The sequence below is a fragment of the Sciurus vulgaris genome (genome assembly GCF_902686455.1).
Source record: "Sciurus vulgaris genome assembly, chromosome: 14".
Taxonomy (NCBI): Eukaryota; Metazoa; Chordata; class Mammalia; order Rodentia; family Sciuridae; genus Sciurus; species Sciurus vulgaris.
This window is the reverse complement of record NC_136475.1, coordinates 80,614,411-80,641,953: the sequence shown is the minus strand read 5'-3', so window position 1 is coordinate 80,641,953 and position 27,543 is coordinate 80,614,411. Positions and strand designations below refer to the sequence as shown.

At 53.7% G+C, this 27,543-nt stretch overlaps 1 protein-coding gene across 2 annotated transcripts in view; it reads left to right on the top strand.

Moving 5' to 3' along the window:
* KLHL29 (kelch like family member 29) overlaps positions 1-27,333 on the top strand; it is a 283,806-nt gene extending 256,473 nt beyond the window's left edge. For both annotated transcript variants that reach the window (XM_079109628.1, XM_079109627.1), the window contains 9 exons: positions 5,452-5,590; positions 12,652-12,854; positions 14,078-14,337; positions 16,735-16,933; positions 17,075-17,257; positions 17,463-17,643; positions 23,710-23,903; positions 24,190-24,334; positions 25,178-27,333. In XM_079109628.1, the coding sequence (XP_078965754.1) occupies positions 5,452-5,590; positions 12,652-12,854; positions 14,078-14,337; positions 16,735-16,933; positions 17,075-17,257; positions 17,463-17,643; positions 23,710-23,903; positions 24,190-24,334; positions 25,178-25,361 (1,688 nt within the window). In that variant the 3' untranslated portion in view covers positions 25,362-27,333. The remainder of the gene's footprint in view (positions 1-5,451; positions 5,591-12,651; positions 12,855-14,077; positions 14,338-16,734; positions 16,934-17,074; positions 17,258-17,462; positions 17,644-23,709; positions 23,904-24,189; positions 24,335-25,177) is intronic.
* The last annotated feature ends 210 nt before the right edge of the window (positions 27,334-27,543 follow it).

Sequence of the window (27,543 nt, the reverse complement as noted above, 5' to 3'; positions counted from 1 at the left end):
CACTTATAATGGGGTTGGAAACTGGGGTGGCTAGAGATGCCCATAACTGAGTGAAAGAATTAGCCTCAGAGAAGCATTACTCACAACAGCCAAAGAGTGGCAGTGACCCAAGTGTCCACCGTGGCAGGGTGAACGGATAAACACAATGTGGTACCTGCCTGCAATGGAATAGTGGTCAGACTTTTCAAAAAGGAAATTTTGCCAGGCACAGTGGTGCACACCTGTAATCCCAGCAGCTCAGGAGGCTAAGGCAGGAGGATCAAGGGTTCAAAGCCAGCCTCAGCAAAAAGTGAGGCGCTAAGCAGCTCAGTGAGACCCTGTCTCTAAATAAAATACAAATTAGGGCTGGGGATGTGGCTCAGTGGTGAAGTGCCCCTGAGCTCAATCCCTGGTACCAAAAAAAAAACAAGGAAATTCTGATGTGTGCTACAATGTGCATGAACCTTGAGGACAATCTCCTAAGTAAAGTAAGATGGTCACAAAGGGACAAATACTGTTGATTCCACTGGTAGAAGGTATGCAGAGCGGTCAAACACAGAGACAGAATTGTGGCCAGGGGCTGGTGGGAGCGGGGAACAGGAAGTCATAAGTTCAACTGGAAAAGATGAAAGAGTTCCAGAAGATTTCCTGCACAGCAGTGCAAATGAACTCAATGCCACAGAACAGCACACTTAAAGATGGTTAGGATGGCACATTTGAACCGTTTTTTAAAAATTAACCTCAGTTCAAACTAGCAAAGAAGAAACTGACACAGGGAAGATTCTGGGAACACTTGAATCCTTCATTTATTCAGGCCTCATGTATCAGTTAGCGCTCGCCACGTAACAAACAATTCCCAAACTTAATGGCTTAAAATAATAATCACTTATTTAAATGATGATTCTTGGTTTGGCGATTTGGGCTAGGCTCAGCTAATCTGGGTCAGCCTGCACTGACGTTGGCAAGGGGTAGCTAATCTAAATGACTCATCTGGGATAACTCATCTCTGCTCTAGCCAACAGGCCGGCCCCAGTTCATTCACATGGTGGCAACGGCAGAGACCTCCAGGGACTGAGCAAAAGCCAGTAAAGCTTCTTGAGGCTGTGGCTCACACTCATACAAGGTCATTTCTACCACATTCTATGGTCCAAAGCAAATCACAAGGCGGATCAAGATTGAAAGGGTGGGAAAATGACCTCCACCTCTTAATGGGGAAAACTGCAAAGAATTTTTGCAATCTACCACAAGGCTATATATAGGCCAAGCCCTGGGCTGAGTGATGCAGACAAAAATATAAATAAAACACAGTCCAGTGCCAGAGGCAGACATGTAAATAAATAATTACAATACACAGGTGCTGTACAGAAGGCAGCCCAGGATGCCATAGGAGCATGCAAGGGGAGGCAGAGGGCAGAGGGCAGGGGGTAGGAGGAAGAGGAAAGCGTCAAACAGGCCTGGGCAAAACCCTGGCAATAAGGGAGGAAGAAAGATCTGGGCAGATGAAACAGAGGATTGGCAAGGGCCCCTGTCAAGGGAGGCTTCCCTGGGGGAGTAAAGGTTCCCCTGGAAGTGAAGAGGACCCGGGGCAGCAGGAGGCCTTACAGGTGCCTGGCTGTTCCCACCCCCTCAGCCTTGCAGGGCTCCTGTAAGCAGACGCTGACGGCCAGGTGTCGTGGAGGTGGCTTGGAGGGAACAGGTAGAGACAGGGAGCATCCTCTGAGACGCTGCAGTGATTCCGGTTCAAGAGCACGACAGTCAGTCAAGTGCTTTCTGCCAGGTGGTCCAGCAGCGACAGAGTCCCCACTGGGTGGCAGGGCTCAAAGCAGCCACTGGTGGGAAAGGCCAGGGCATGGGGTCCTGCAGGCATGGCAGGGACATACCCACTCAAAGCCAAGGGGACCAGAAAATATTCCTAGATGGCAGCCAGCAGGGAGGGATCTTGAGGCCAAGGATAAGGATAATGTCCCCAGGTGAGCTCAAGCTGACAGACCAATCACACATGGTGCCCCAGCTGAGCCTTCTTCTGAGGAGGGCCAAAGGGTCTCTGGGCTGTCCTCTCCTCCAAATTCTGGAGCAGCTGGCTAGGGACAGGGTGCTGCAGGGAGCTTGCTTTGAAGACCAGGCCCTCCCTACCAGGACTCGCTACTTGGAGGGTTCCCCCCCGCCACCCCCAGGCACCTCAGAGGTGAAGGGTTGCGTCTGAGCCTAGTGGGTCCTGGCCACCTCCTGTGGGTGGGGGTCCTGTGCCTTCGGACGAGCACAGCCCGACAAGGCCCTGCCCGGCGGCGCGCGGCAGGCGGCTGCAGCTCATCCCCACTGATCAATACTCAGAATGCGCTGGGGCCTGCTGTGAAAAGGAATCCCCTGGTGAGCATGTTCATAAATTGAAAGATTCTTCTGGAAGTAAATAATCTTCCCCAACTATTAAATCCAGATTCCTGGAAAGGACTCAGAGAAAGCAGAAAGCACCCACACGTAGGACAGCGGCACCTGAATCCCCAGCACATGGCCCCAGGATTTCTGGAGCAGCAGACGTTGCCACTGGGACTGGGGCTGTGGGCAGAGTCACTGCTGGGACCCTGACCTGAGGGAAAAAATTGAAAATATCTGAACACGCAGGCCCAGCAGGAGTAGCACCAAGTGTACCATTGTGTTTGCCTGGCCCCACATATTCAGCAGGCATGTGGGCTGCATGTGGGCCTTGTCGGTCCCTCACTGTGGCATGAAGACCAGGGACCACAGAGTAGGAGGCCTGCCCCTTTGTGCTTCAGGGAATTGGAGCCCAGCCAGCTGGGGCAACTTGCTCAGGGTCACATAACCAGTCAGGTCTTTGGAATCCCAGTCTGAAATTCTGCCCCCACCCACTGCACTGCCCCCATGGGCTCATGGTTTGGGAATGAATTCGATTGGGGGCTCTTTCTGGAGATTATGTGTGTGAGCAGAGCCCTCCCCGAGCCGTGCCTTCCCTACCCTGCCTCTGCTCACACCGCTGTTCCCATGGCCTCAACTGCAGCCCAGCCTCTAACCTCCTGCCTCTCCGCCTCATCCCACAGGCCAATCCAAAACTAGACTCAGGCTCCCCTCCCTCCCTCAAGTCCCGCGCTTCCTCCCGAAGTCCCCTCCCTTGGAACCTGTGGCCTACATACTCCTCTCTGTCCTCCAGTTACTGTTGCAGTCAGGCCTCTTCACTTCTCCCTCGGCTCAGGGCAATAGCTCCCACGCAGCCGCCACATGTAGGCCGCTACCTGCCTACCCAGTGCCGTCCCATTCACCTTCAGCAAGTGAGGGGACTGAGGCCCTGGGTGGTCTGTTCACCCTCCCAAGGCCACACAGCTGGCTGGAGGCGAAGTTCAAGTTCACTCTCAGGTCTAGCTCTGAGGCCAAGGTCACCACATCGGGCCTTCCTGCCTCCCGTCCTGCCTCTGTATAGAATCGTTGGACACCCACATCTAACTTTGCCACCCCCACACACTCCCCCCACCAATCCCTGCACAGAATCCCCTGTGGTTCCCTCAGGCTCCAGGATTAGCTTAACCTTCCATGATATGGTTCTAGGATCTGGCAACCTGGTGGCATTACTTACTGTTCCCTGAGCTGTTTGTTCACCTGCATCTGTCCCACATGCCATGCTTCCTGGACTTTGGTTCTGCACCTTGCTGGTTTCTGTCTGGAGCACCTGCCTCCTGCTTCAGGTCCAAGCATGCCCCAGGTAGCATGCCCCAGCCAGGGCCCCTGTGGTCACTCTGCCAAGGCACCAGATCAGCCTAATGAATGACAGGGGTCCACAGTTTGGCATTGCCTGGGGCACTCTGAGGGCAGAGTCACTACCTCAGTCCCTGTGTGTAGACGTTCCCTGGGACCTGGCTTCCTTGACCTTCCTTCTTAGCAGTGTGTGCTCGCCGCGGAGGGACTGCCTGACCACCACGGCCCCAAGGCCTGAGTGTGGCTCCGTCACGATTTTCACCACTATCTGCAGGTAGAAGCAGAAGCCCCAGTTCCCACTTCACAGATGGAGAAGCAGAGGCCCAGAGAAGCACAGGGGCTCATCCAAGGACATGCAAGCACATGGCATGTGGGACAGACTGGGCCCAGGAGGGAGCCTTAACAGGTGGCCAGTGTTTGCCCCTGTAAACAGCAACGGCTGGTCAAATAGAGGCAAGGCACAGGAGAGGGCGATTCTTGAATACAAAATGGGGTTCAGCACAGAGTGGAAGGCAGGGGGTGGGGGCAGCGGGACCTGCAGAGTGGGGATCCATTTCATATGCCAGCATCTCCCCTTCACTTGCACGATGACATCTAGGTTGTTCCGACCCCGGGATCTGGCCTCTGAGCAGCTATGAGCAATGCTAAGGACTGCTTTGTTCAGGGGTCCTGTGGCAGGCAGGTGCGTGTGTGGCAGAGGGAAGGTTGGTCATCTGAAGGTCCTGACTTTTGCAAAGGAAAAAGTCTAAATAAACTAAACAGGGCAGCTGGCAGGCTCTTCCCTCCTTCCCCCTTCTAAACCTTGGGGTGGGCCTGGGAGAAGCTTCAGACACCCCCAGGTCTGGAGCCCATGGGCCTGGGCTCTATCTGTGCCAACCCCAGATGGCCAAGATTTCCGGCAAAGGTAGGTGTACACCTGGGTGAGAGGGCCCCAGAGGCCACTTCCTGGAACCTGCAGGGACTGCAAACCAGCTTCCCAATGTCAAGTCCCCAAGCAAGGTGGGAGTCCTAAGAGGCTGGTCCAGAACATGGCGGGTACAAAAAGCCCTGTCCCTTGCTTGCTCACTTCCCCCAAGAATCCCTCTAAGTGTGACTGGACAGAGGTGCCTGCCAGGCCCTCACACTTGGCCCCTCCTTGCTCAGGGGTCCCTCCCTAAGAAGCTCACCCCACACCATGGCTGTGTCTAACAGAAGGGATACCGTTTTTACAGGTTTTGTGGTTTTTATTCCTTTTGAACCATGTCCAGCCCATCTTGCATCACAATGCCATGCTTTACTTGGTCTCCAAGACATCGGCACCCATTGGCATTTGGAGAGCTTGTTCTGTAGTTATATAATAGTATCGAGTCGTCTGTGATAATGTATTCTCTATGTTTCCAATCGTCAGTATGGGAATCTTTCCCCCCAAACTTTCAATTTCTGGGGTTGATTTTCCTTAATCATGTTTAGGTAATTTTTTTTTGTTTTGTTTTTTGGTTGTTGTTCTGTTTTGTTTGGGGTTCTTTTGTTTTTTGTTTTTGTTTTTGTTTTGCTTTTTAAAGTTGTTATTCCCTTGGTTATGTAGCCCCTCCCAGTGGCTGCTTGTTTACGCATATGTTCGTGACTTCTTCTGACTGTCAGTGTTGAGCCAGTCTTGCCAAGAAACAATATCAAGTATTTTCTATTTCTCTACTTCTTGAAAAAATATTTTAATTTAAAAATTTAAAAAAAAAAAAAAAAAAAAAACCTCTTAATGGGAACGTGGCCCTGTCTGTCTTCTCTGTTCTGCAGAAATGTTGAAGGAATTGAACCAGCAGCGCAGAGCGAAAGCGTTTACAGACCTGAAAATTGTTGTTGAAGGCAGAGAGTTTGAAGTCCACCAAAATGTTCTAGCTTCCTGCAGCTTGTATTTCAAGGACCTGATTCAAAGGTTTGCCTTCCTTCCAGCTGTGGTCGGGTCTGTTCCTTTGTAGGACGCTTTTGTGTCGCTTTTCTCCTCCCCTCTCTTGCAGGTTCCTGAAGCGTGACTCCCTGTCACAGAGCCAGTAGCCATCTCTCCTCCTCCTCCCCCCAGTGTCCTCTCACACACAGCCTCAGAGCAGCACTGCCCTAGCCCCCACACACAGCCTTGCTGGCCACCAGGGGCCTGCCAGCAGTAGACAACACCCCTCCTCGCCCCAGGATCCCATGTTCCCAGTGGCTCACAAGCCCTCCATGAGATTAGGAGGTCAATAGACTCCATTTTAAGGGACCATGACACATTGCCCCCACTGGATCAGCACAGGGCCCTCAGAGCCATCATCACTGCTGTCGATGGCAAACTTAATGCCAGGAGAGCACATGAACCAGATCAGACCATCCCCACGGGAGAGCATAAGTCACCTGAGGGGCCACTTTGCCCAGCTCGAGTAGGGGAGAAGGCACATGCAGTCGAAGCCTCGTCCACGCCGCATGTCATGCCGCCCGCACACTGAGCCTAAGCCGGCGCTGTCTGAGCACAGACCAGGCGTGTCCTAAACACGGTCTCTCAGCCTTCGCCCTCCCTTGCCCAGCCCCAGACCCACCCGGCTATATCTACCTGGATGAGTCTTCACGGTGCGTGAGCATCTTTTGTTTTTTTTTTCCTCATTATGTTGATTTTTTAAAACTTGTCTGCCTCATACCCTTGCAAAGAGTCAGGGCCACCTCCTAGCTCCTTAGTGAGGGAGAGCAGCCGGGGCCAGCTCAGCGTAACGCTCACGTTTCTCTCACCCATCTGCAGATTAATGCCGCTGCTCATTTTGCCTTGCAGCCTCTCCGGGGCGGACACTGAGCCGGGACAGTGCTCAGAGTGGGAGGACAGGACCTCTGCTTGCTTCCCAACGCTGTCTTTGGACTTGCCAACTAACCCCAGAGTGACTGTGTTTTGTTTCAGGACGGCACACTGGCTGGCATCTCCTTTCCAATCCATGTGTCCTTTGGCGTAGAGCCGGGTGGCCTGCCCGGGACGCGAGGCCTGCCCAGCCACGCCAGCCCTCAGCCACACAGGAGGGACAGGCTCTTTGTGACGTCCTGTCTCATGGACTACTCGGCCTCCTGCCCCCAGTTCTTGGGTTCTCTCTGTCCAAGCACAAGGGCTAGAGTCTGGGGTGAAGGGCCACATCTTGGCTCTTGGCTCATCTGCTTGCTGGGTCACAGATGAGCATCCTGGGGCCTTGGCCTTGCTCCAGATGGGCTGGGAGTACAGAGTGGGCAGGCTGGAACCAAGGGTTGGCCCAGCCCTGGGCTGGTTTTGGGGTGTCTTTCACTTCCTTCAGAGACTGCACATTAAAGCCAGATTCTGCCACACAGCAGAGAAGAGGACCCTGGTAGGTGGGAATCTTCTTGGACAGGCTGGGAAGAACCTTCCAGACAAGTACAGTGGGGACAGAGATGGGTGTGAGCCAGGGACAGGGGAAGACGGCCTCCCCAGAAGTGGGTGTGAGCTAGAGCAGGGCAGGCCTGACCCCGTGCTAGCTCTGACCTTCTGGCCTGGGTCTGAGGTGGGGTCCTTCAGGAACAGTGGGAGAGGGTGCCCACCTGGAAGTAGGGGAACACCTCAGCAGCCCTAAGGGAAAGGACGGTGTTCCAGGCAGCCACTGGAGGACAGAGGGTGCCCTTTGGGAGCAGACCTGGGTTCTACACTTGACTCTGCCACTGTCCCATGACCTCAGGCTAGTTACGTCCTCTCAGGCCCCAGGTTTTCTCATCTGTGAATAAGGAAGTTGACCAAACGATGCCCAAGTCTGACACCCGAGGGTAGCAGTGGGCAGGGCCAGCCTGGAGAGGCTTCCCAAGCATAAGTGCCTGGACAGGAGAGGGCATAGTGTCAGGGACATCAGAGAATGAGGGCAGGTCCACAGAGTTGGGGCTGAGCTGGGAAGGTGACCAACTGAGTATCTGGCAGGTGCAGCTTTAGCAGCCAGAAGGCCACCTGAGTGGTCCAGTCAAGGGGCATCGTAGGTGACCAGATGGATGGGTCCGAACCCAGTCAGGGCCCAGGAGAGTAGGGCTCAGCACACATGTCCTGTTACTCACCGGGGAGGCTGACGCTTGTGGCTGAAGCTGTCAATGTTAGTATGTGGCCATTCTGAACTTGAACCCTTGTCCTGGCCCGAGGCACACACCACCATTTACAGTGATAGCTGCTTCCAAGAGTATCCTGAGGGAGGGAAGCAGTCTTCCCTGGAAGGCCACTTCCTCTCGGAGCCAGTAAAGTCATGGAGAACGTCACATGATCGTGGGCAGCGAGCGCTGATGTCATCACCTCATTGTTCGAGTCCCCTCGCGTTTATGAAGATTTAATGTGCAGTGGCTGGAACAGCCGCATGGGGCAGTAGCTCAGCCCTTTGCACCTGAACCAGGGCTGCCCTCTCAGGGGGCTGTGTTCCTGTGAGGGGAAGGAGTGGGGACAATCTGTGGGACACAGTGTCCTGGGGCTTATCTTTGAGGGCCACACTGGCCTGCCCTGGTGAGCACTGACGGGCAGGGGATCCCCAACTCTGCCTATGATCCCCAGCCCTGGCATTGCCTCCATCCAGGCTGAGTCCCTTTCTGCTCAGCTTGGCTCAGCTGCCTGCCAGCCCAGGCCTCCCACGCTGCCCAGGCTCACTCCTCACATGTCCATGCCCACAGTGAGGCCACGGTTCCTCCCCTCCTCAAGTCCCCTTTGTCTTCCTCCTCTGACAAGGGCACCACCTGGCCCACACAGAGCCCTGTAGAGATGCCACCCTTAGAACCAGGACTATCGGCATCCCTATTTTACAGATAAGGAGATTGAGGACAGAATTAACTTACCGGTAGATCCGTACTTCTAATTGAGGTTGGATGCCAAAGCTCTCACCAACCACTTGCTATCCCAGAGAACAAAAATATAGTTTATAATTGTGTCCAAAGTCTGCAAAGAAGGAGAGTGAAACCCAGGGCTGACCGCGTGAACGGGGATACAGGAAGAAGGCATGTAGACTGTGTGCATAACAAACCCTTGAAAACTGGCCATGAGACCTCCCAAGGAAGAGAGAACCCCCCCTCAAGACAGGTACCTGCTGACTAGGGTGAGGGCTAGGTGAGGGTGGAGGCTGAGGAACCCTGGAAGAGGAGAGATAGCAGGAGCTCAGCACAAAGCTGAGAAGCCTCGCCCTGCCCGCCTGTCCCTCTGACGATTCATCTGAGTCCCCGAAGCATTATCTTTGGACAATGAAGAGAGAAATTGTGAGTCCAAACCTCTCTCACCTGTGAAGAGGCCCTGGGGGTGGCTTCCCAGATTTAGGGCTTCTCACTCCCAGAGAGTAGGCCGAATATCTGCCCTAGCTTTTCTTTTTTGACCCATAAAGAAGTCCCTTCATCTATCCTCTGAGGACCAGGAATCTCTCGGGGATGGCTGGATGCCACAGGTGACTTTGGCCACAATGTTGGTCACCACCACTCAGTGGCTGGCTGGGTGGGCGGCAGGCCACATCAGGAAGGAGGGGACTGTTCTGGAGAGCTAGCAGAGCCCCTCCTGCCCTCACCAGCACTTCCAACATACTCCCCAAGTCAGGCTGTGGGAGAAGCCGCCCTGCCTCACACCCATGGAGACAGAGGCCTGACCCGGGCAACCTGAAACCTGGCAATTGAAAGCTTCACCCCACAAAGCCTGTTGGGGTGTACCTGAAATTTGAATTCTATTCCCATTTCATACTGAATGAAAATGGATAAACAAACCAGCTGATTTTTCTAAGCTGATTTTCCCAAAGCCCTATGTCCAGACTCTGGGCTTCTCGTCCCCTCTCCAGCCATGACAGGGGAAGTGAGGGTGGATATTGGCTCAAGGCCCCGCATGTTGAGTGGTACAGAAGCTTCAGTGCACCAGCCAGGATGCTCACCCTGAACCTCCTCCCCAAAAAACTGGTGTTTGTGGGTGGCAGCACCTGCCCTCTTTCTCTGGTAGACAGGAGTGGATTAAAAATCAGATACTAGGAACAGGGATTCACACCTGTCATGCTGGTAGAATAAGGGGAGCCAGGCCCATCACCACCTCTCAAAGGGTGATTCGGGGCCTGCTTGAAGTCCCCAGAACCCAGTGAGACTTGAGCATGACGTTCGTGTGCCCTGGAGCTGAGAACAGGGTGCAGAATGAGAATCACAGAGGACGACACGACACCCGTCATGTTCCTCACCTTCTTGTGCCCGCCTCCCCGACTCACAACTGCCCCCCAGTTAACCTGCCCCAGTTCCAATGTTCAAAATGTAGGCATTTGACCACTGAGCTATGTGAGGGTGGATGAGGGGTGCCCCCGAAGTCTGGAGAGAGCAACTTCTATTCCAGGAAGTCCACTGCTAATGGTGGGATTTCCAACATCCTGCTAATTGGAACGAGGCATTCCTGGCCCACCCTCAGACCCAGCTCTGCCAAGAAGGGGCTGCGTCCAGCACTGGGCTCTGCTGGGCCAGAGATGGAGTCACTGCCAGTTGCCCTCACCAGTGCCTGTGCAGACACACTGTGTGTGCCAGGGAGATGCCCAAACCTCCCTGTCCGGCCCGTGCCTCCTCCAGGCTTTGAGCTTAGCTGCAGACAAAGCCTCCCCCTCACTCCCAAGGGATCCTCTGTGGCCGCTCCCTGCAGATCATTTGCCCAGCGGCCTGCCCGCTCCATGGGAGCAGAGCCTTGCCCACGTTCCTATGGCCAGGATCCCCCACCTGACAGCATCAGTGACAGTCTTCGGCTCCCACATTTCCTGCACAAATCCGATGCTCCTCAGCTGTGCAGTTGCCACCTCCCTGTCCCAGAAGCCCTATACCTGGCTCAGACTGTGGGTGACAGGGGCAGTGCCACTCAGCGCAGTCGAGCTAGCCCGTCTCAGCCGTCACTCGGGGCCATGGGCTGTTCATCTAGACAGCACCCTCCCTCAGGGGGTCAGCCAGGCTCATGTGTGTTTCAGTGTGTGTGCGCATCCTGTCCCCACTCTTCACTGAGTCGAGTCCTCTGCCTGAGGACTCAGGGAGATAGCTGGGCCGGCCAGTGGAGGAGGCAGCAGTGACTGCAGGCCCTGCGGGAAGATGAGCAGCTCTGCTTTCTCAGCTCTCATCAGCCCGCCAGAGTGACCTCCACAGAACATGGAGGGTGGAGGAGGAAAGGCCAGGCAGGGCTTGAAGGAACGAAGGCAGAGGCAGCAAAGACTGGGAGCAAGAATTTGACCAGATGGCCTCCGAGGCCTGGGGCCGTCAGGATTTCTGTGATTTCAAGTGAGCATATCATGAACTATTTTTATACCTAACGAAGCCACCCAAGCAGGGGAATACATCCCGACAGCAGAAGACTAGGTGTGATAAGTCACTTTCAGGTTTGGAAGGGCCGCTGCCCGATCTCTATGTGGCCTGCACCTTGCCTACTCAGCGTCCGGGCTTGCCCAGGGCTCACAAACAGAAAGGCCCTTGGGCCCCTGGTCAGTGAGCCATTCTATGGGGAGGGCCCAGCACAGTGCCCCTCGGAGCGATCCCTGACGCTGGTTCAGGCAGCAGGGTTGCAGTGTAACCTGATCTCTGCTGTGGTGTCTGGGTTTTAAAGTTCCTAACCTGAGAGGATGTGGCTCTAGTAGAAATGTAGGAACTGTCAGATAGAGGAGAGACTCATGGAAAGGGTGTGACTCAGCCTCTGCCACATTGGGCCTAGTCTAGTTCAATCTCCTGTTTTACAGAAGAGGAGGTGGGGGCTTGAGAGGCCCATGGCTGCCTGCCTGTCAGTGGCAAAGCAGGGAACCCAGGTCCCCTTCCTCCCTGCCAGTGCTACCCACCATCCACCCACACAGCAGCCAGCCTCTCTGTGGCCAGCCGGCTCTCTTGCCAGACACTCCTCCACCCCCACCACCAGCCACAAGTGCACCCAAGGGACCAGTCACAAGAGTCTTGATGCCTGGCCTCCAGGAGTGAGTGGGTGGACCAGAGAGTTCATTGCCAGCCACAGCCCTGGGCAGGACCTGGCCTGGTGAGAGTGGCCACGCCACGGCCTCTGAGACGCCTGCTCCTGACCTAACGCTGGGGTGTTCTTCCTCCGGCCTCACTTCCGTGTCGGTGTTGTTGTGCTTCATCTTATCTGTTTCCTTCCAGGTCCAGTTTTAGGGTGCGGCTGCCCGCCCTTAGGAGCCTTTGCAATGGTTTTGTATTTCTGTAGACACCAGATATAAACATACTGATATATTTGTGTCCCTCCCCTGCTCCCCCAGTTCACAAGCCCGATGCACACTCTACACGCAGGCCACTCTGACCTCTGACCCCGTGTTCCATGTGGCAGGAGGGCCCCGCCCCGGGCCAGGCCCCAGGTCATGGCTGCTGGCTGTCTGTGGCGGAAGTCCTTGGTTGTTCCCCTCCCCCTCCCAGCTCTAACCATTCTGTCCGTCTATCTCGTCTCGTCTTCAGTTTCAAAGCAATGTCATGAAGGGCTTCCTGTCCATGCCTAAAAGGAAACAATATGTTTGCGCAAACTGGTGGGGTTGGAGGGGCTTCGGGACCGCCCGGGGCCCTGACCTTGGGGCTCTCAGAGGAAGCCTCCGGATTGGCTGGGACGCCGGCCAATCAGGAGCCTCCCGAGCCCCCGCGGCTGGGTAGCGCCCGCCGAGGTGTAGGTGCTGGTGGCAGAGCTGGTCGCGTTTGGTGCAGAGGCCGGGCCAGCAGGGGCTGAAGCGTATTGTTTCCCTTTGAGGCCAGTCCTGGTCCTCGTCCCCATCCACAGCTCATGCTTTTTGATTTGCATCTTTTTTTGCATGGACATGCCGAGTAGTGATAAGCAGGGTTTTCTGTTCTTTTGGGCGCCTCTGGTCAGACTCTTCTCTTTCAGATCCCGTGTCAGGTCATTAGGTTCAGGTGTGTCATTTGCTGTGTCCTTTGAGTCCTAAAACGAAGGGCGTGACCGAGGTATGCAGGGAGATCTGACCCTGTAAGGAAGCGGCGCATTAGCCGCAGGCTGGCAGGTGAGGACACCCTGGTCTCTGTGCCTAGGTCGGTGCAGGACGGCAGCCAGGGCGGCCGGGAGAAGCTGGAGCTGGTGCTGTCCAATCTGCAGGCCGATGTGCTGGAGCTGCTGCTGGAGTTTGTCTACACTGGCTCCCTGGTCATCGACTCGGCCAACGCCAAGACTCTGCTGGAGGCGGCCAGCAAGTTCCAGTTCCACACCTTCTGCAAAGTCTGTGTGTCCTTTCTCGGTGAGCCTGCCAGGGGGCACTTGACTTTGGGGGAGAAGAGTAGAGATGTGAGAAATTCTCCAAACCAGTGGTGATGGAGAGGAAAGGGCTGCGTGTGCCCACAAAGCACTCTAGAATCTGGGAGAATTCTGCCTGTTTTCACATGAGCATTTGGATAACCTGACAGGGACTGATGGGGACTCCGTGTCACTGCCTGTAGGCAGCAGAGGGTCACTGTCCCCCAACAGGCCCTGTGAGAACAAGTGGGCCAGGAAGCCATGTTCTTGGGGAAAGCCTGGCCTATCTAACTGCTAAGCCCTGAACGAAGCAGCCACACCTTACTTCCCCTTAAACTTAATGCCTGGGCCACACCAGATGCATGGACAGTCCTGAACATCTGAACTGTCCCTTCAATGCTCAGGACAAGTATCTAGGTGTCAGGGGCTCCCCCAGGTCACTGTCCCAAAGCCCGCTCACCTTGCAGGTTGGTGCTGCCTGGCTGGGCTGAGAGCAGGGAGAGGGAGGGACAAAGACAAGTGCCACAAAGAACCTACAGCCTGGAGTGTGGCATGCAGAGAGAGCTGGGGCCTGGGCTCAGATGGGAGCAGATTAGGTGAAGACAGCTAGGGGAACTCAGCAATAGAAAGGTCAAGAACCACAGCAACAGGGTGAGGCTCACCACTGATGGGCCTTGTGGGACCCAGACACATCTAGACTGGAAAAGCCATTAGCCAGATCTCAGAAGAAAAGCCCAGACTCATTCCAAATTGTAGGGAGTCAAATTGGGGGAGGCTTGGGTCCATGGTGGCTTGCAAGGGAGATGGTGGGTGGTTTGTGAGGGAGGCGACTGCTGACATGACTTAAGGAAGCAGTTTGTGACTTCAGGCATGCCTGTCAGGGTCACAGAAGACACCAAATGCCTCAGTGTGGGAGCTGCCCCCAGTCCAGGGCCGGGCTTTGCAGCCCTGACCCTCCCGCCACACGCAGTGAGGAAGCAGGTTTACTCTACCCCCCGCAGCCTCACTCCTTCTGCCAAGACCTGCAGCAGCAAAGGGAGGCCAGGACAGAGGGAAACTGGGAAGTGAATAAGGCTCAGGAACATGGGAAGTGGTCTTCTGGGGACTCTGGATGCTGGAGGCAGGATCACAAGGCCATGGCTCAGAGGGGCACCAGTGATGGTGATGGGAATAAGAGGTGACCCTTCCAGGGTCCTTGGGTCAGTGGTTGTGCACTCTCCTCCCCAGAGAAGCAGCTGACTGCCAGTAACTGCCTGGGTGTGCTGGCCATGGCTGAGGCCATGCAGTGCAGTGAGCTCTACCACATGGCCAAGGCCTTTGCGCTGCAGATCTTCCCTGAGGTGGCGGCCCAGGAGGAGATCCTCAGCATCTCCAAGGACGACTTCATCGCCTACGTCTCCAATGACAGCCTTAACACCAAGGCCGAGGAGCTGGTGTACGAAACGGTCATCAAGTGGATCAAGAAGGACCCAGCGTCACGTGCACAGGTAGGTCTGCCCATCCCTGCCCCTTCTTCCTAGGTTTTGAGGACTCTGCAGTGATGGGGTCTTCAGCAAGGCTGAAGGAAGGTGAGAGTCAGGGTCACCTGCCCGAACAGCAGGGGGCATAAAGGAGCCAGTAGATAAAGTTTGGTCCTGTCCTCCCACACACATAGCAGCAGTAGAGAAAGAAAGGTTTAGAGAGGAACTTCAGTCACCAGAGAGTCCTTCAGAGCTGCCATTCCACTTTGAAGGAGACCCAAGCTGATCACAGGACCTCAGAGAGGAGTGGGTGCCTGAGCAGGGTGCTTGGGGTTCCCAGGAGATCAAACTCAACAGGAGGAGCACTCAGCCATGCTTTGGTTATTAAGTGGGTGGGAAACATCCATGTCGACCAAATGGTACCCCACAAGAGATGGGTGACCACTGACTGCATGACAGGGGAGAATATAAGGCCCTTGCGGGGACAGCTGGCAGAAGCAAAGCCAGTCTGGGGAGGAGTGAAAGGATGGCAGTGTCTCCAGAGTAGACCCCAAGTCACAAGGAACCCCTGGGTCTATGTACACCCCATAAAGCCCTGGCTGGAGGTCCTGCTCAGGAGGGAATTGCCATGGTTCTCATGGATGAGGAACCAGGGAGTCAGTGCAGCTTCTGGAAACTCTCAGGAGCATTCAGAATGCACCCAGAGAGGAGCAGGTGGGGACAATGGCCCAGAAGTAAGGGCCCAACCAAGAGGAACAAGACAGGGAAGCCACACCCCCAAATAAGCTGAGGCTGAGTGGCAGATGAGAAGGGCTATGGTGTTTCGCTGAGAACAAAAGGGACAAGGACAGGAGGGATGGACAGGGTGCTAGGGTCAGCGATATTGGGTAGATATGGGATGACTTCCCCCAACCACCTGATCCAGTCACTGAGCCTAGGAGATGAGGTCCTTGGACTGATCAGGTAGGGAGGGAGCAAGATTTATTTTCAGAGGTAGAAAGTTAGGTTGGGCAGCTAATAACAGTGACTGCCACAATTTGCTACAACTCCCAGATCTGTCCCTAAACCAGAGCTCTTTCCTGGACTCTGGACATCTGCCTTCAGTCACCTACTGGGCATTCCAGGCAGGGTCTCCCCAGGCCCATCTAATGCATCAGGCCTAAAGCCTACACCTCTCCCTGTGTTCCTTATTTCATTCCTGCTCATAGCCCAAGACAGGGCCTGCTCCCTCCCACACCGTCCATTCACTGACCACGTGGTGCTCAATTCTGCCTCCTTCCTCCCTTAGATGGATCAATTTCCCCTCTCCCCACCTAACAACCATATCTCACCAGGATTGGTGCCATCATCTCCGCAGTGATTTCCCTGCCGTCCATCTTGCTCCCTCCAAATCCATTTCCCACCCTGCAGGCTGTGTGCTAAAGAGCAGATTGGATCACATCCTCACTCCCTTTAAAAGTCTTCATCAGTCCCACCTCACCTTGCAGGAGAATGTACACAGTCTGGCCGGCATGGGTAAGGTCAACCAGAACTGCCTCCCAGGCCCTCCAGTCTCGCGGCTCCCCACACGCACGCCTCAACGAAAGCGCTGTCCATCCACCAAGAACAAACCCCATATTATTTCCCAAATACACCACTGCCTTTCACTCTGCTCTTATGGGCTTTGAAGGCCTACCTCCCTCCACCTTCACCTGGTGGAAGTCACCAGTCCTTGCATATCCAGCTCAGATATCTGCTCCGTGACGCTTGTCACTCCTGTGCCGGCAGCAACCTTGCCTCCACTCACACTCCTGCCCCCCAGTGCCTTTTATGTAACTGTGCCCCATTAAACGGGGACACCTTGAAGTCAGTTATGGGGTCTCCTAGGTCTCTGTGCCCCCAGTAATGAGCCTAACGTGTGAAACACAGTGGTCACCAGTCATTCAATGACAGAAACAAAGTGGAGTGATGAGCTGTTGGCCAGACAGCAGGGGAGACTCAGGTCAGCACGGCAGGAGAGGGACCCAAGAGCTGGCTTGAGATGAGGCAACCCCAGGAAAGGAGTTGTGTTGTTGGGGAGCGCCAGCCCAGCCACCTTCTCCTTTAAGCAGTTCTGGGTTCTTGCCCTTGTTCCCAAGTCCCTGCCATACTCACCCCTCCTGGTTTCAGCCCTGGGCAGCCTGAGAAGTAGCAGGGACCCATGAGCTGGTGTGTGTGGAGATGAGGTGCTGATGAGATGAGTGGACAGTCCTCCATGGGCCAGCTGTGGCCACCAGGCCCCTGCCTCTGCCTGGGCTGGACAGGGCAGTGCCTGCAATTCCAGGCCACACGCAGGCTGGAATTATTGCTTGGGGAGCTCCCCACCTCTTTTCCTTCTTCTCCATGCGACGTACCAGAGGCGGCTCCCTCCTCGGAGTCTGAGTCCTTGTCTCCTTCACCCTGCAGTACGCGGCCGAGCTGCTGGCGGTCGTCCGCCTCCCCTTCATCCACCCCAGCTACCTGCTCAACGTGGTGGACAACGAGGAGCTGATCAAGTCTTCAGAAGCATGTCGGGACCTGGTCAATGAGGCCAAACGCTACCACATGTTGCCCCATGCCCGCCAGGAGATGCAGACGCCCCGAACACGGCCCCGCCTCTCAGCAGGTATTGAGGGACACGCCCAAACCCCGCCAGCTGCAGGTGCTGTGGGGTCCGCGGGCTCTGCGTGGTCCCCCAGAGGGAAGCCAGGCACAGATGTGATGATGTCAGGACATGTCCCAAGGGTGCCCGTCCATGTCCCTGCAGGTGTGGCCGAGGTCATCGTTTTGGTTGGGGGCCGTCAGATGGTGGGGATGACCCAGCGCTCACTGGTGGCTGTCACCTGCTGGAACCCGCAGAACAACAAGTGGTACCCCTTGGCCTCGCTGCCTTTCTATGACCGCGAGTTCTTCAGCGTAGTGAGTGCCGGGGACAACATCTACCTCTCAGGTGAGGCCCCTCAGGGCTGGGGTCGGGAATGGGCACGGGCTTCCCAAAGGGACCTCTGCCCACGTGGCAGGGCTGAGGAAGGCTGAGGCCCACAGCATCCACTTTGCAGGTGAAGCCTTCTCCTTCTGACCCTGGGGGTGGGCCTGCTGACCTGGGGCCCTTCCTCAGCCCCTGCCTGCTCTTTGTACCCCCGTGCTGCCTACAGGTGGGATGGAATCAGGGGTGACGCTGGCTGATGTTTGGTGCTACATGTCCCTGCTCGATAATTGGAACCTGGTCTCCAGAATGACAGTCCCACGCTGTCGACACAATAGCCTTGTCTACGATGGGAAGATTTACACCCTTGGAGGGCTTGGCGTGGCAGGCAACGTGGACCATGTGGAGAGGTGAGGAGGCCGCAGCCCCAGCTTTCACTGAAAGCTGAAATCACATCACTCTTCCTCACCAGCACCTACCCAATGGCGATGTTCTACAGCCTGGACTGTTCAGAAGCCGTGATCCAGGCTCTTCAAACACAACCATGGGACAGGACTGTAGGAGATGAGCTAGAAGCAGGCAGGACATCTGCAGGGCTCTCCTGTGGATATCCCACTTTGGTGTCAGACAAAATGGAGGCCTAAGATCCAGTCACAGAAAGGCACAAGATGAGCTTGGCAGATGGACTGGTCAGGGGATTCACGGGACCGCAAGCACCAGCCCAGAGACTTGCTGGAATTCAGGGGCAAATCTGGGACCAATGGCCAGAACTGGGTCATTCCAGTCATGGTGCATCTTTGTCCCTGCCAAGCAGGGGTCACATACCAGGAAGCTCCCTTCCTCCCTCCATCACACACACCCCAGGAAATCTGTGGCAATGAAGGGAAGGGTCACTACACATAAACTAAGTGATGTGGGGACACAGTCTGACCAGAATATAATGTAAGCCTGTGAGTCCAGACTCGTGTGTGTTAGCCTGCCCTCTGCTGGAAGTCCCAGTCTGACTTCCTCGCAGGCATTAGGTAGGGTCAGGTAGAGGACTGAGGGGCAGAGGCTACAGGTGGGCACTTCTCTGGGGGAAGTACTAAACTCCTGTCCTCGGAGTCAGGGAGACTGCTCTTGCAGGGAACGGACACCTAAGGGGAAGCTGTGGAAAAACCCCAGGCCAGCTGGGGGGAAGCTCCATGAGTCAGCACGAGAACAGGAAAGCCCAGCCTGCTTTTGGAGAGATAGTGCCCCAGAGAGTGACAGGTGAGGCTGACCTGGCCCCAAATTACAATCCAGGAGGTCACAGGGAAGATCACCAGAGCCCTCCTCCCACATCCTTCCTGCAGCCTGGCGCAGCACCCCGGCCCAAGACATCCGTCACACCGAAAGCACACCTTCCCATGTGACAGCTTTTGCCTGTGGAGCCACACATTCCCCTCAATTCATATACCCCCCCCCCCCCCCCCCCCGCTTTGGTGGCTAATTGGACATTTGACAAATGTTACAGCCACAATGGTTTCAGAGTGAGACAGGCTCTGAATGTTCATTGTGGGCTTTAACTCCCCCAAGTGGAGCCCAGAGATGGCTCAGTAACAACATTTAATTGTCATATTGATTTGAAGATAATAGGGAATCCCTATATGATTATGAGGATATTAATATTGTCGTTGGACCTGGACCAGCATTGATGCTGGGGGCTTCACAGTGACCGCTGCATGTCCATGCGAGCCCCAAGCCTTCCAGAAGCATCAGTTTACGATCATTTGTCACCTAGTAATAAGCACATGAAAAAGGAGACATTTTCTATGTGGGAGTAAACTGAGCTGGATCTGTTTTCCTGTCTTGCTTTTGTCAGCTATTTTTAATCTCCTAAGACGCTGATTACTCATTTTGCAAAGTTATACTTGTTGATAAATACAAGGATCCGTTTGAGGATCAAATGCTCTGACTAAGAGGTAGACACAAGCCCCACTTCCCTCCAGCCCTGGAGCTGTTCTCCAAGGGGCTGGGGGGTGGTTTGCCTGCACAGGCCCTCAGGGGCAGGATGGGGGCTCAGCACCATGTGAGTAAGCCCAACCTGGGAGCCACAGTGGATAGAGGAGCAGTCCCGGACAAGAGGAAGCCCCAAGGGGTGCTGAATTCTTCCTCAGCCCACAAGGATCAGTCAGCTGTCCTTGCAGGGACAGGATACATACTTAAGGACCCCTGGGTGGTATGTGTGCAAGGTGGGTGGGAGGTATAGGGTAGGGACACCTACTGCTTCCCAAGAAGCATAGCCCCTTGGAGTCAGTCAATTTCTGTGCCACATGGTGGCAATGATGAGAATTCAGGGTGATAGGAAGGTCAGTGTAATGGGGACAGAAGCGAGAGTGCTTTGTTCCCCAGGAAGCTCTAATGGTACAAATTGCTATTATATTGATAATGAATGAGATATATGTTGCATTATAATTATATTACATTACTGTATTACAGGAATAGAGCAAGATTATATAATTATAGATTAAAACAACAGTGCCATAGACAAACCTGTATTACATCATTATATAAATAACTGGCTCTAATATTTTATAGTAATATATTACAGTAGCTGTGGTTACTGGATAAATGATAGTGGAGCGCCTCGCTCCGCGGGGTCATTTGCATGTCATTAGCATATCCTTCTCAAGCAGGAAGCTGACAGATTGAGCTGACGGGAGGGCTCATGGCTTGGCAATCAGCCACCTGGAATAACAAGCTCTCAGGAAATTTGTGTTTGTCGGAATGTGCCATTATACTGAAAGACCGAGGACTAACAACCACATAATCTTCCTCTGTCTCCCAGTTCCTTCTGCAGGAGTTCTTTGGATCTCTGCCATATTGGCTTAAAAAATAGATATCTGAACTTCTGACACTGTCCAAAAAGACACTTCATTGCATATTAGCCACATATCGTCCATCTGTGGCTGAATGGAATCAGCCCTGCTGCCCTTTAAGAGACTTCAGTTTCTCCTCAAATCCAAGCCCAGAACAGCAAGTCACGTGGCTGTCCCCTCCCCTACTCTGGGGACCAAGGGCCCAGGCCACATAAGACCCTCTTCCTGAGGCATTCAGCTCTGACCACAGTAACAGGAAAAAAGTGGGAGCAGTGTGCTTCCCAGGAAAGCACGCTGGAAAATCCAACTCTGATGGTGCAGGAAGCTGACCCCAGGGCCCAACTTGGGGCCCAGGCACACAGGGAACAGTGAACAGCATGGTGAGGGGTAGATGCCACCTCATTGGGAGGTCTGGAGTTAGTGCTAGAGCAGCAGGAATCAGACAAAAGCCTTGTGAGGGTGGTCAGCTTCCAGGGAACCCTGGACAGAGACACTGATGGGGTGAAGAAGCTGCCCCTTGAAGAGAGACCTCAGAGATCCCAGGCCCTTGGCAAGGCTGCTTACCCCCAGCTGTGCTCTTCCCAGCAGCTGCTTCCTGTCCTTTTCTCCTTGTCTTGTCTTGAGCCCACGTTCCCTCACTTCTCCATCCTTCACTTCTATGCCAGGTGTCCAGCAGATGGGTTCAGCCCAACTCCTCTGCCTTCTCCACGCCTGCCCCTGGGTCGATAGGGACAATCCCACCACTCTGCAGACTAGGTCTGCTACACACTGAGGCCTCCCGCCTCCATTAGAGCCTAGATACTGTGAGGCAATGTGGTTAGGCTTCCCTGGTTAACCACGTCCCCACTCTCCAGAGCAGGCATTTTCCCTCCACGCTTCTCTCCTCAAGGTTCTGACCCCACACACCGACTCTCCCTCTCGGATTCCTGCTTCCCAGAGAAAATGGGATCAACAGCCATGAACTCGTGTTTTCCTGCCCCCACTCCTGTAGATGTCCGACACTTGTACCATCATCCCCTCCCTCTCTCCTGCCCTTTCTGCATTCAATCTGTGTACACTGGATCCACTGGAAGCTCTGGCCTTGAACTCCAATTCCTGGGCTTAAGCAGTCCTCCCACCTCCTGAGTGCTGGGACTAAAGGCACGCACCATTGCACCCAGCTTCCTCTCTCTCTCTTATACAGCTGTCCCTTGGTACCCACAGAGGATTGGTTCCAGGACCCCTGCAGATACTGACATTTGCAAATGCTCAAGTCCCTTTTATAAATGATATACTCTTGCTGGGTGCAGTGGTACACACCTGTAATCCCAGTGGCTCAGGAGGCTGAGGCAGGAGGATCACGAGTTCAAAGCTAGCCTCATCAAAAATCTAGTCACTAAGCAACTCAGTGAGACCCTGTCTCTAAATAAAATACAAAATAGGGCTGGGGATGTGGCTCAGTGATCAAGTACCCCTGAGTTCAATCCCTGGTACCCCCAATGAATGAATGAATGAATGAATGAATAGATGACATAGTATTTGCACATAAGTATATCCTCCCATATACTTTAAATAATTTTATCATTAATTACCATATCAATGTAATTACCAAATACAATGTAAATGCTATGTAAATAGTTGCTGTACTAAACTGTTTAGGGAATAACAAGAAAAAAATGTACATGTTTAGGACAGACACAATTTCTTTTCAAATATTTTCTATCCACAGTTGGTTGAATCCATGGATATGGAATGAATGGATATGGAGGACTGACTGCATATTTAATTTTTCCTTATCCTGTTGGGCTTCTTCCTGTCAGCATGTAAACACAATCAAACCTTGCCTCCAAAATTAAAACAAAACCCAGGGTATGCTGGAGCTGGTTCAATTGAGAGTCAGTTGTGAAAACTTTGGAAACTCTGCCAGTTGTCAATCCCAGCTATTATTGCAAATTAAATTATATACACATTCAATTATATCTATTAAGAAGAAAAGTGATCCCTACTCCAAACTCGTCTCTTCCTAATTATCTACTGCATTTTACTGCAGTCCGCTCCTGAGCGTCTATGTACAGTGGTAGCTGCGTAGGGAAGAGGGTCTAGACTGTGGTGGCCACAGTCTGTCTTTTCCCTACTCTGCTGTCCCCTTTGGTAGCTTGAAGGCAGGCATGGGAGATTCACATCACAGAAATCAGCAAATGCGACACACCAGGACTTTTTACTCAAAGAGGCAGTTGGCAAACATCTATCAGCAGTCCACTGACAGACCCGCTCTTGACTCCATGTTCCTTTCTGGGTGCCACCTTCTCCCCGCCTCTTCCCAGCTAGCTTCCTCCAGAGCAGTCTATACTGCTGTCTACCACTCAGTGAACACAATTGTTTCTACACCTCACATTCCACCTAGACCACAGAACACCAGTGACCTGCTTGAGACTTTGTGCTCCCTCATCCCACCAGCCACACCTGAAGCCTTCTGCCTTTTGTAGCACGGCCACTGGCTGTTGATCCCCAGCTGCCCCTCGGAGGGCTCCTCTCAGCTCCCCTCTTCATGGCCGGCGCCCCACCCAGAGCATGTCCTTGACCTTACACCCACCCGTGCTCCTGCAGAACACTCCTTAGCTCCGGTTTCCATCTTCACCAGTAATCCTAAAGTTGGCTATTCAATCCAGATCCATATACCCAACTGCCCACTGTAACCCTAACCTGTGGCCCACAAACACTTTAAATTCTTTCCAGTTAGAACTGAAATCACTTCCTTCCCCAACCTCAGTTCTGTCCTGCCAATTGTGCCACCTCTGTCCAGTCTTCCACGGAAGAGACCCTGTGTCACCCTGAACAGCTCTGTCCCCCTGAGCCCTGGCATCCTAACAGCGATCTGCCCCTCTCCATTCACCTCCCCTCTTCCTGCTATCTTAAGCTCTTGCCATCCCTCGACCCAGGCCTCTGTCACTTCCCACCAAGCTTCCTGTAACACACCAGTCTAACTAGCCTCTCTGCTCCCAGCCTCCCCACTGCAGTCCCTTCTCCACATCACAGTCACAGTGATCTCCCAGGTTTGATCCTTGTTTAAGCAACAGGGCTTCCCACTGCCCTCGAGACGAAGCCCAAGTCCCTGAGCCTGGCATGCATGGCCTTTTAATCTACCCCAAACTCTAGCCACTACGCGCCTCATACTCCCAAATGTCTTGTGTCCACTCCTCTCCTTGGTGGCACTGCTCCTTCTCCCCCTGTTGGAGCTCGTTCCCCTTCCAGTCACAGCCCAGAGTCACAACTCCAGGAGGCCCCACTCCACCCGAGTGCCGGCTGGGTGCCCCTGCTGCATGCGCTCTGGCCTCTCACTTCATGCCACTTACCATCCTGCTGACACAGCAGATGCTCGGGGCAGGGAAAGGTAGGACTGAGCCGGATGGAGGAGGCTGAGAGGAGCCCAGCGTGCGCCAAGGTGTGAGACAGGAGTCTGCATATTGGCTGGACAGGCAGAGAATCACTCCACTGAGGCTCCGGGGAGACCAGGAGCACTGGTTTGGCGTCACCCTGGTAGTGACTCATCCCAGAGCCTGTCACAGGCTCAGGTTAAGCTGATGATGCTGCAAGCAGGAAGCAGGTGGCCATGACCCCTACCTTGTACGAGCCCCTTCTTTCCTTATCTCACCACAGGTACGACACCATCACCAACCAATGGGAGGCGGTGGCTCCTCTGCCCAAGGCGGTACATTCTGCAGCGGCCACTGTGTGTGGAGGCAAGATCTATGTGTTTGGCGGGGTGAATGAGGCAGGTCGAGCCGCGGGTGTCCTCCAGTCCTACGTTCCACAGACCAACACATGGAGCTTCATCGAGTCCCCGATGATAGGTGAGGACCAGCACCTATCATCGCCCAGGCCAGGGTGATGCCCCCACATCACTGACTCATTCAGCCTCAACATCCAGGCCAGGAGTCAGACTGAGCCAACAATTAACTCTGCAGTCAGATCTGAGGGGCAGATCTGGTGCAGCCGGGGAGGCTTGACCAGATTGCCCTTCTCCAGGCGTGCCAGTCCCAGGCCTGTCCCAGGGGACTGGGAGTGGGGATCCGCTGGGGGAAGGGGAGGAAATGTCAGATAAAATGCCATGATCTGTCTGCTCTGCTCTCCTCACAGACAACAAGTATGCACCTGCTGTCACCCTCAATGGCTTGGTGTTCATCCTGGGTGGGGCTTATGCCAGAGCCACCACCATCTACGACCCAGACAAAGGAAACATTAAGGCAGGCCCAAACATGAATCACTCTCGCCAGTTCTGCAGGTGAGAGGCTGACTCAACCAGGGCTGTAATGGAGGAGGGGAGAAAGGGGGACAACCGGAGAGGTGTGATCACAAGATTTATCACCACTCCAATGCCAAAGGAATTTCCTACCCAGAGCACAGAGACAGATGTCAGGGCCAGAGTAGGGGTGGAGCACCCAAGGGCAGCCCCAGCAGCCCCTGGCTCAGAATCCCCATCCAGCTGAGATGAGAAAGGAAATGTCTCCTGGAGGCATTGAGGCCACCTTCCTCCTGGTGAAAGTGAGATCAGCTCTCTCCCAAAACTGCCTGCCAGAGCTTTGCGGGGACAAGTGGCTTCTTAGGAGGATACTCTAGTCAAACACATGATCCCCATGCTGCCCTGGGGGCTCAAAGGCAGGGACAGGCAGGGGCAGGACTTCCAGTACATGCCTAGTGTTAAATTAGATCAGGTCCTTAGAATTCCATCTCCTGGCGTTCTTGTGAGTTGGGTTCCGAACTCTAACCTGAACCAAGCAGCAGGAAGATTCCGTATGTACCATACAAGAAGATGCTCGATAAAGGCTCAGTGACCTGAGACGAGTGCCTGTAAAGAGACAGCTCCTCTGCCCGCCTCATTAGTCCACTGGCAGGGCCGGGAGGGAGGCTAGTGAGCATGAGCAGCTCCATGCTTGGAGGGAGGTGTAGCAGGATGTCCTGGTTGTCCCTGAAGGAGAGGCGTTTTATGCCAGCCCAGGCCAGAGAGCAGAGATGAACTTTGCAGGAGGGTGCAGGCAGCCTGCCACAGCCCCAGTGTCGGGAGTCTTAGCTCCAGGTCCCCGTAGGAAGTTAAAGGCCTAATTCTCTTCCTGCTTCCCTCTGACAGCGCCGTGGTGCTCGATGGCAAGATTTATGCCACTGGAGGCATCGTGAGCAGTGAGGGGCCCGCCCTGGGCAACATGGAAGCCTATGAGCCTGCAACCAACACCTGGACGCTCCTACCCCACATGCCCTGCCCTGTATTCAGACATGGCTGTGTCGTGATAAAGAAATACATTCAAAGCGGCTGACATCAGCTGAGAGCCCATGACAAAACTGGACGACTCTGGTGAGGCAAATGATATATACAATGATAATTTTTCAGCAACATCAGTAAGAGGCCAACGAAACAAAATCAAGGAACTCACTGCGCTAAACATTTTGAATATTCTCTACATTGAATGTAGAAAATCATCCTCGCCTATTGGGTGAAATGGGGCACAGTGCCCCAGGCTGCAGGAACCTGGAACACGCCGAGCCAGGGCTTGCTGGTTCCTGCAGAGGCGCTTGCTCTGAATGGGGGCGCTCGCTCTGCCCGGTGCAATAGTTTCACATATTTTTCAACTGGGAGGGAGAAGCTGATTTTTCCTTCCTACAGAGCAAGCTTGATCCCTAAACCACCATAGATCAGTTATCCTATGACAATATTAGGCATCAGGCTCTTTTGGAATAAGATCAAAGTGTCCTTATCACTTTGATTCCTACTTTTGTTTTTTAACCAATCTACACTTTCAGTGGCTGAGAGAAAATGAGGGACAGGACTGTGCAGCAGGAGGCCTAGGCGGCTGCTGGTCCTCACCGGGACCGGAAAGAAGTCCAGCTGCCTGCGCAGAGCCAGGGGTGGCAGCCGCAGGGACCGCTGGGGAGAGCCGTCTGTCCTTCACGGGTTTTTCTACCGCGTTTTTGCTGGAGAAGGACAAGGTGGCTGTGCTAGCTTTCTCCTAACCGATATGAATTATTTAGATTTCCAAGGCATTTTCTTGATAAACAAAAGGCTATTTTTAAGTACTGAGAGAAAGAGGAGGCCACAAGAGGGAGGATGTGGGAATTCCCAAAGCTCTTTGTAGGTAGTGCCAGAGGGGGGCATTTGCTCTCATTTTTCTATGTGCAGAATAGAGGATCTCTCCTGGGGTAGGCCATGCCCCCACTTTATTTTTGGAAAAGTAACTCCCAGACAGCCCTGTAAAGACTGTGCCTCACGGAGGCACTGCTAGAGGAAGAAGGGTCTGTTCCAGAAGGATGCAGTTCTGGCTTCTGACACCAGTCCAGCTCCCTCCATGAGGTAAAGCTGAGGACCCAGGCTGGGGGAGGGATGGAGGGAGGGAGGGAGAACAAATGTCTACAAAGCACAGGAGACTATTTTTGATATTATAGCTATATATTAAGGCACCTGCCACGAGAGCTCTCAGGATGGGGACAGCCTTCTTAGACGAGCCATGACAGCCACGGCCTGAGGGGCATGAGCAGAATCACTCTTCTTGTCACGCATTAACCCGAGAAAAGGGAAGCCAGATGGGGGGTCACTCCGAGGCTCAAAAGAAGAAGGCCTTCCTGCTAGTCCTTAGACCCTCAAACCTCACCGGTCATCAGTTTCCATTCCAGGGCAGGAAGAAGGCCGCCGCCACCACGCTGTTTAGTTGAAGTTGGTACCAAATACACGCGCACCATTTCTCTATCTGGGAAGTCAGCTCGCCATCACGTCCTGATAAGAACCTTTATAAGGAGAAAGAGGACATGCTTTCCATCTTCAGTCTGTGATGACACAAAATTCCAGTTCTAACGTCGGGCATCAACTTCCAGCACTACAAGCGTGGCTCCCACTTGGACAAGATACCGAGCTTCGTTATGCAGTTTTTAATATTATTTATTATTTTAAAAAAGTAATAAGCACAAAACTACATACATTGTATGTCATTTAAAAGTATTTATGTCAAACAGGGTGCAAGTGTGAACCCAAGGACTGGAGCACAAATTCCTAACTGCCTGGGGCAGGGCTAATGTTAGCATTGGTGTGCGTCTGCCTCCAAGGGAGGTGCTAGCGGTCAACAGACTCCACACGGATGACGCTGAAATTCCGTTTCTCTCCTCATCTATCACACTGGAGCAAAACTGGCTATTTCTGTGAATGATATAAAACAGGGTTCTCTGTAATGGTATTGTACATAGTATATGTTTATTGTTAAGTTCTTGTTATATTATAATAAATATATTTATAGATCTAGACTCGGAAGCCCACGCAGTGTCTTTGTGTGCCAGTATCTTTGCCACAGTGACATGAAATCCCTCCGTAGGCCTGTTTTTCCTCTCAGACATCAGTGACTTCCCAGGGGGAAAAGGTAGAATACCAGATGGAATTGCTTGCCCTCTCCAGGAAAGAAGTTCAGGTTTAACAGATGCTACAAGAAGGGAGATTTACTAGTATTGCCATCCGTG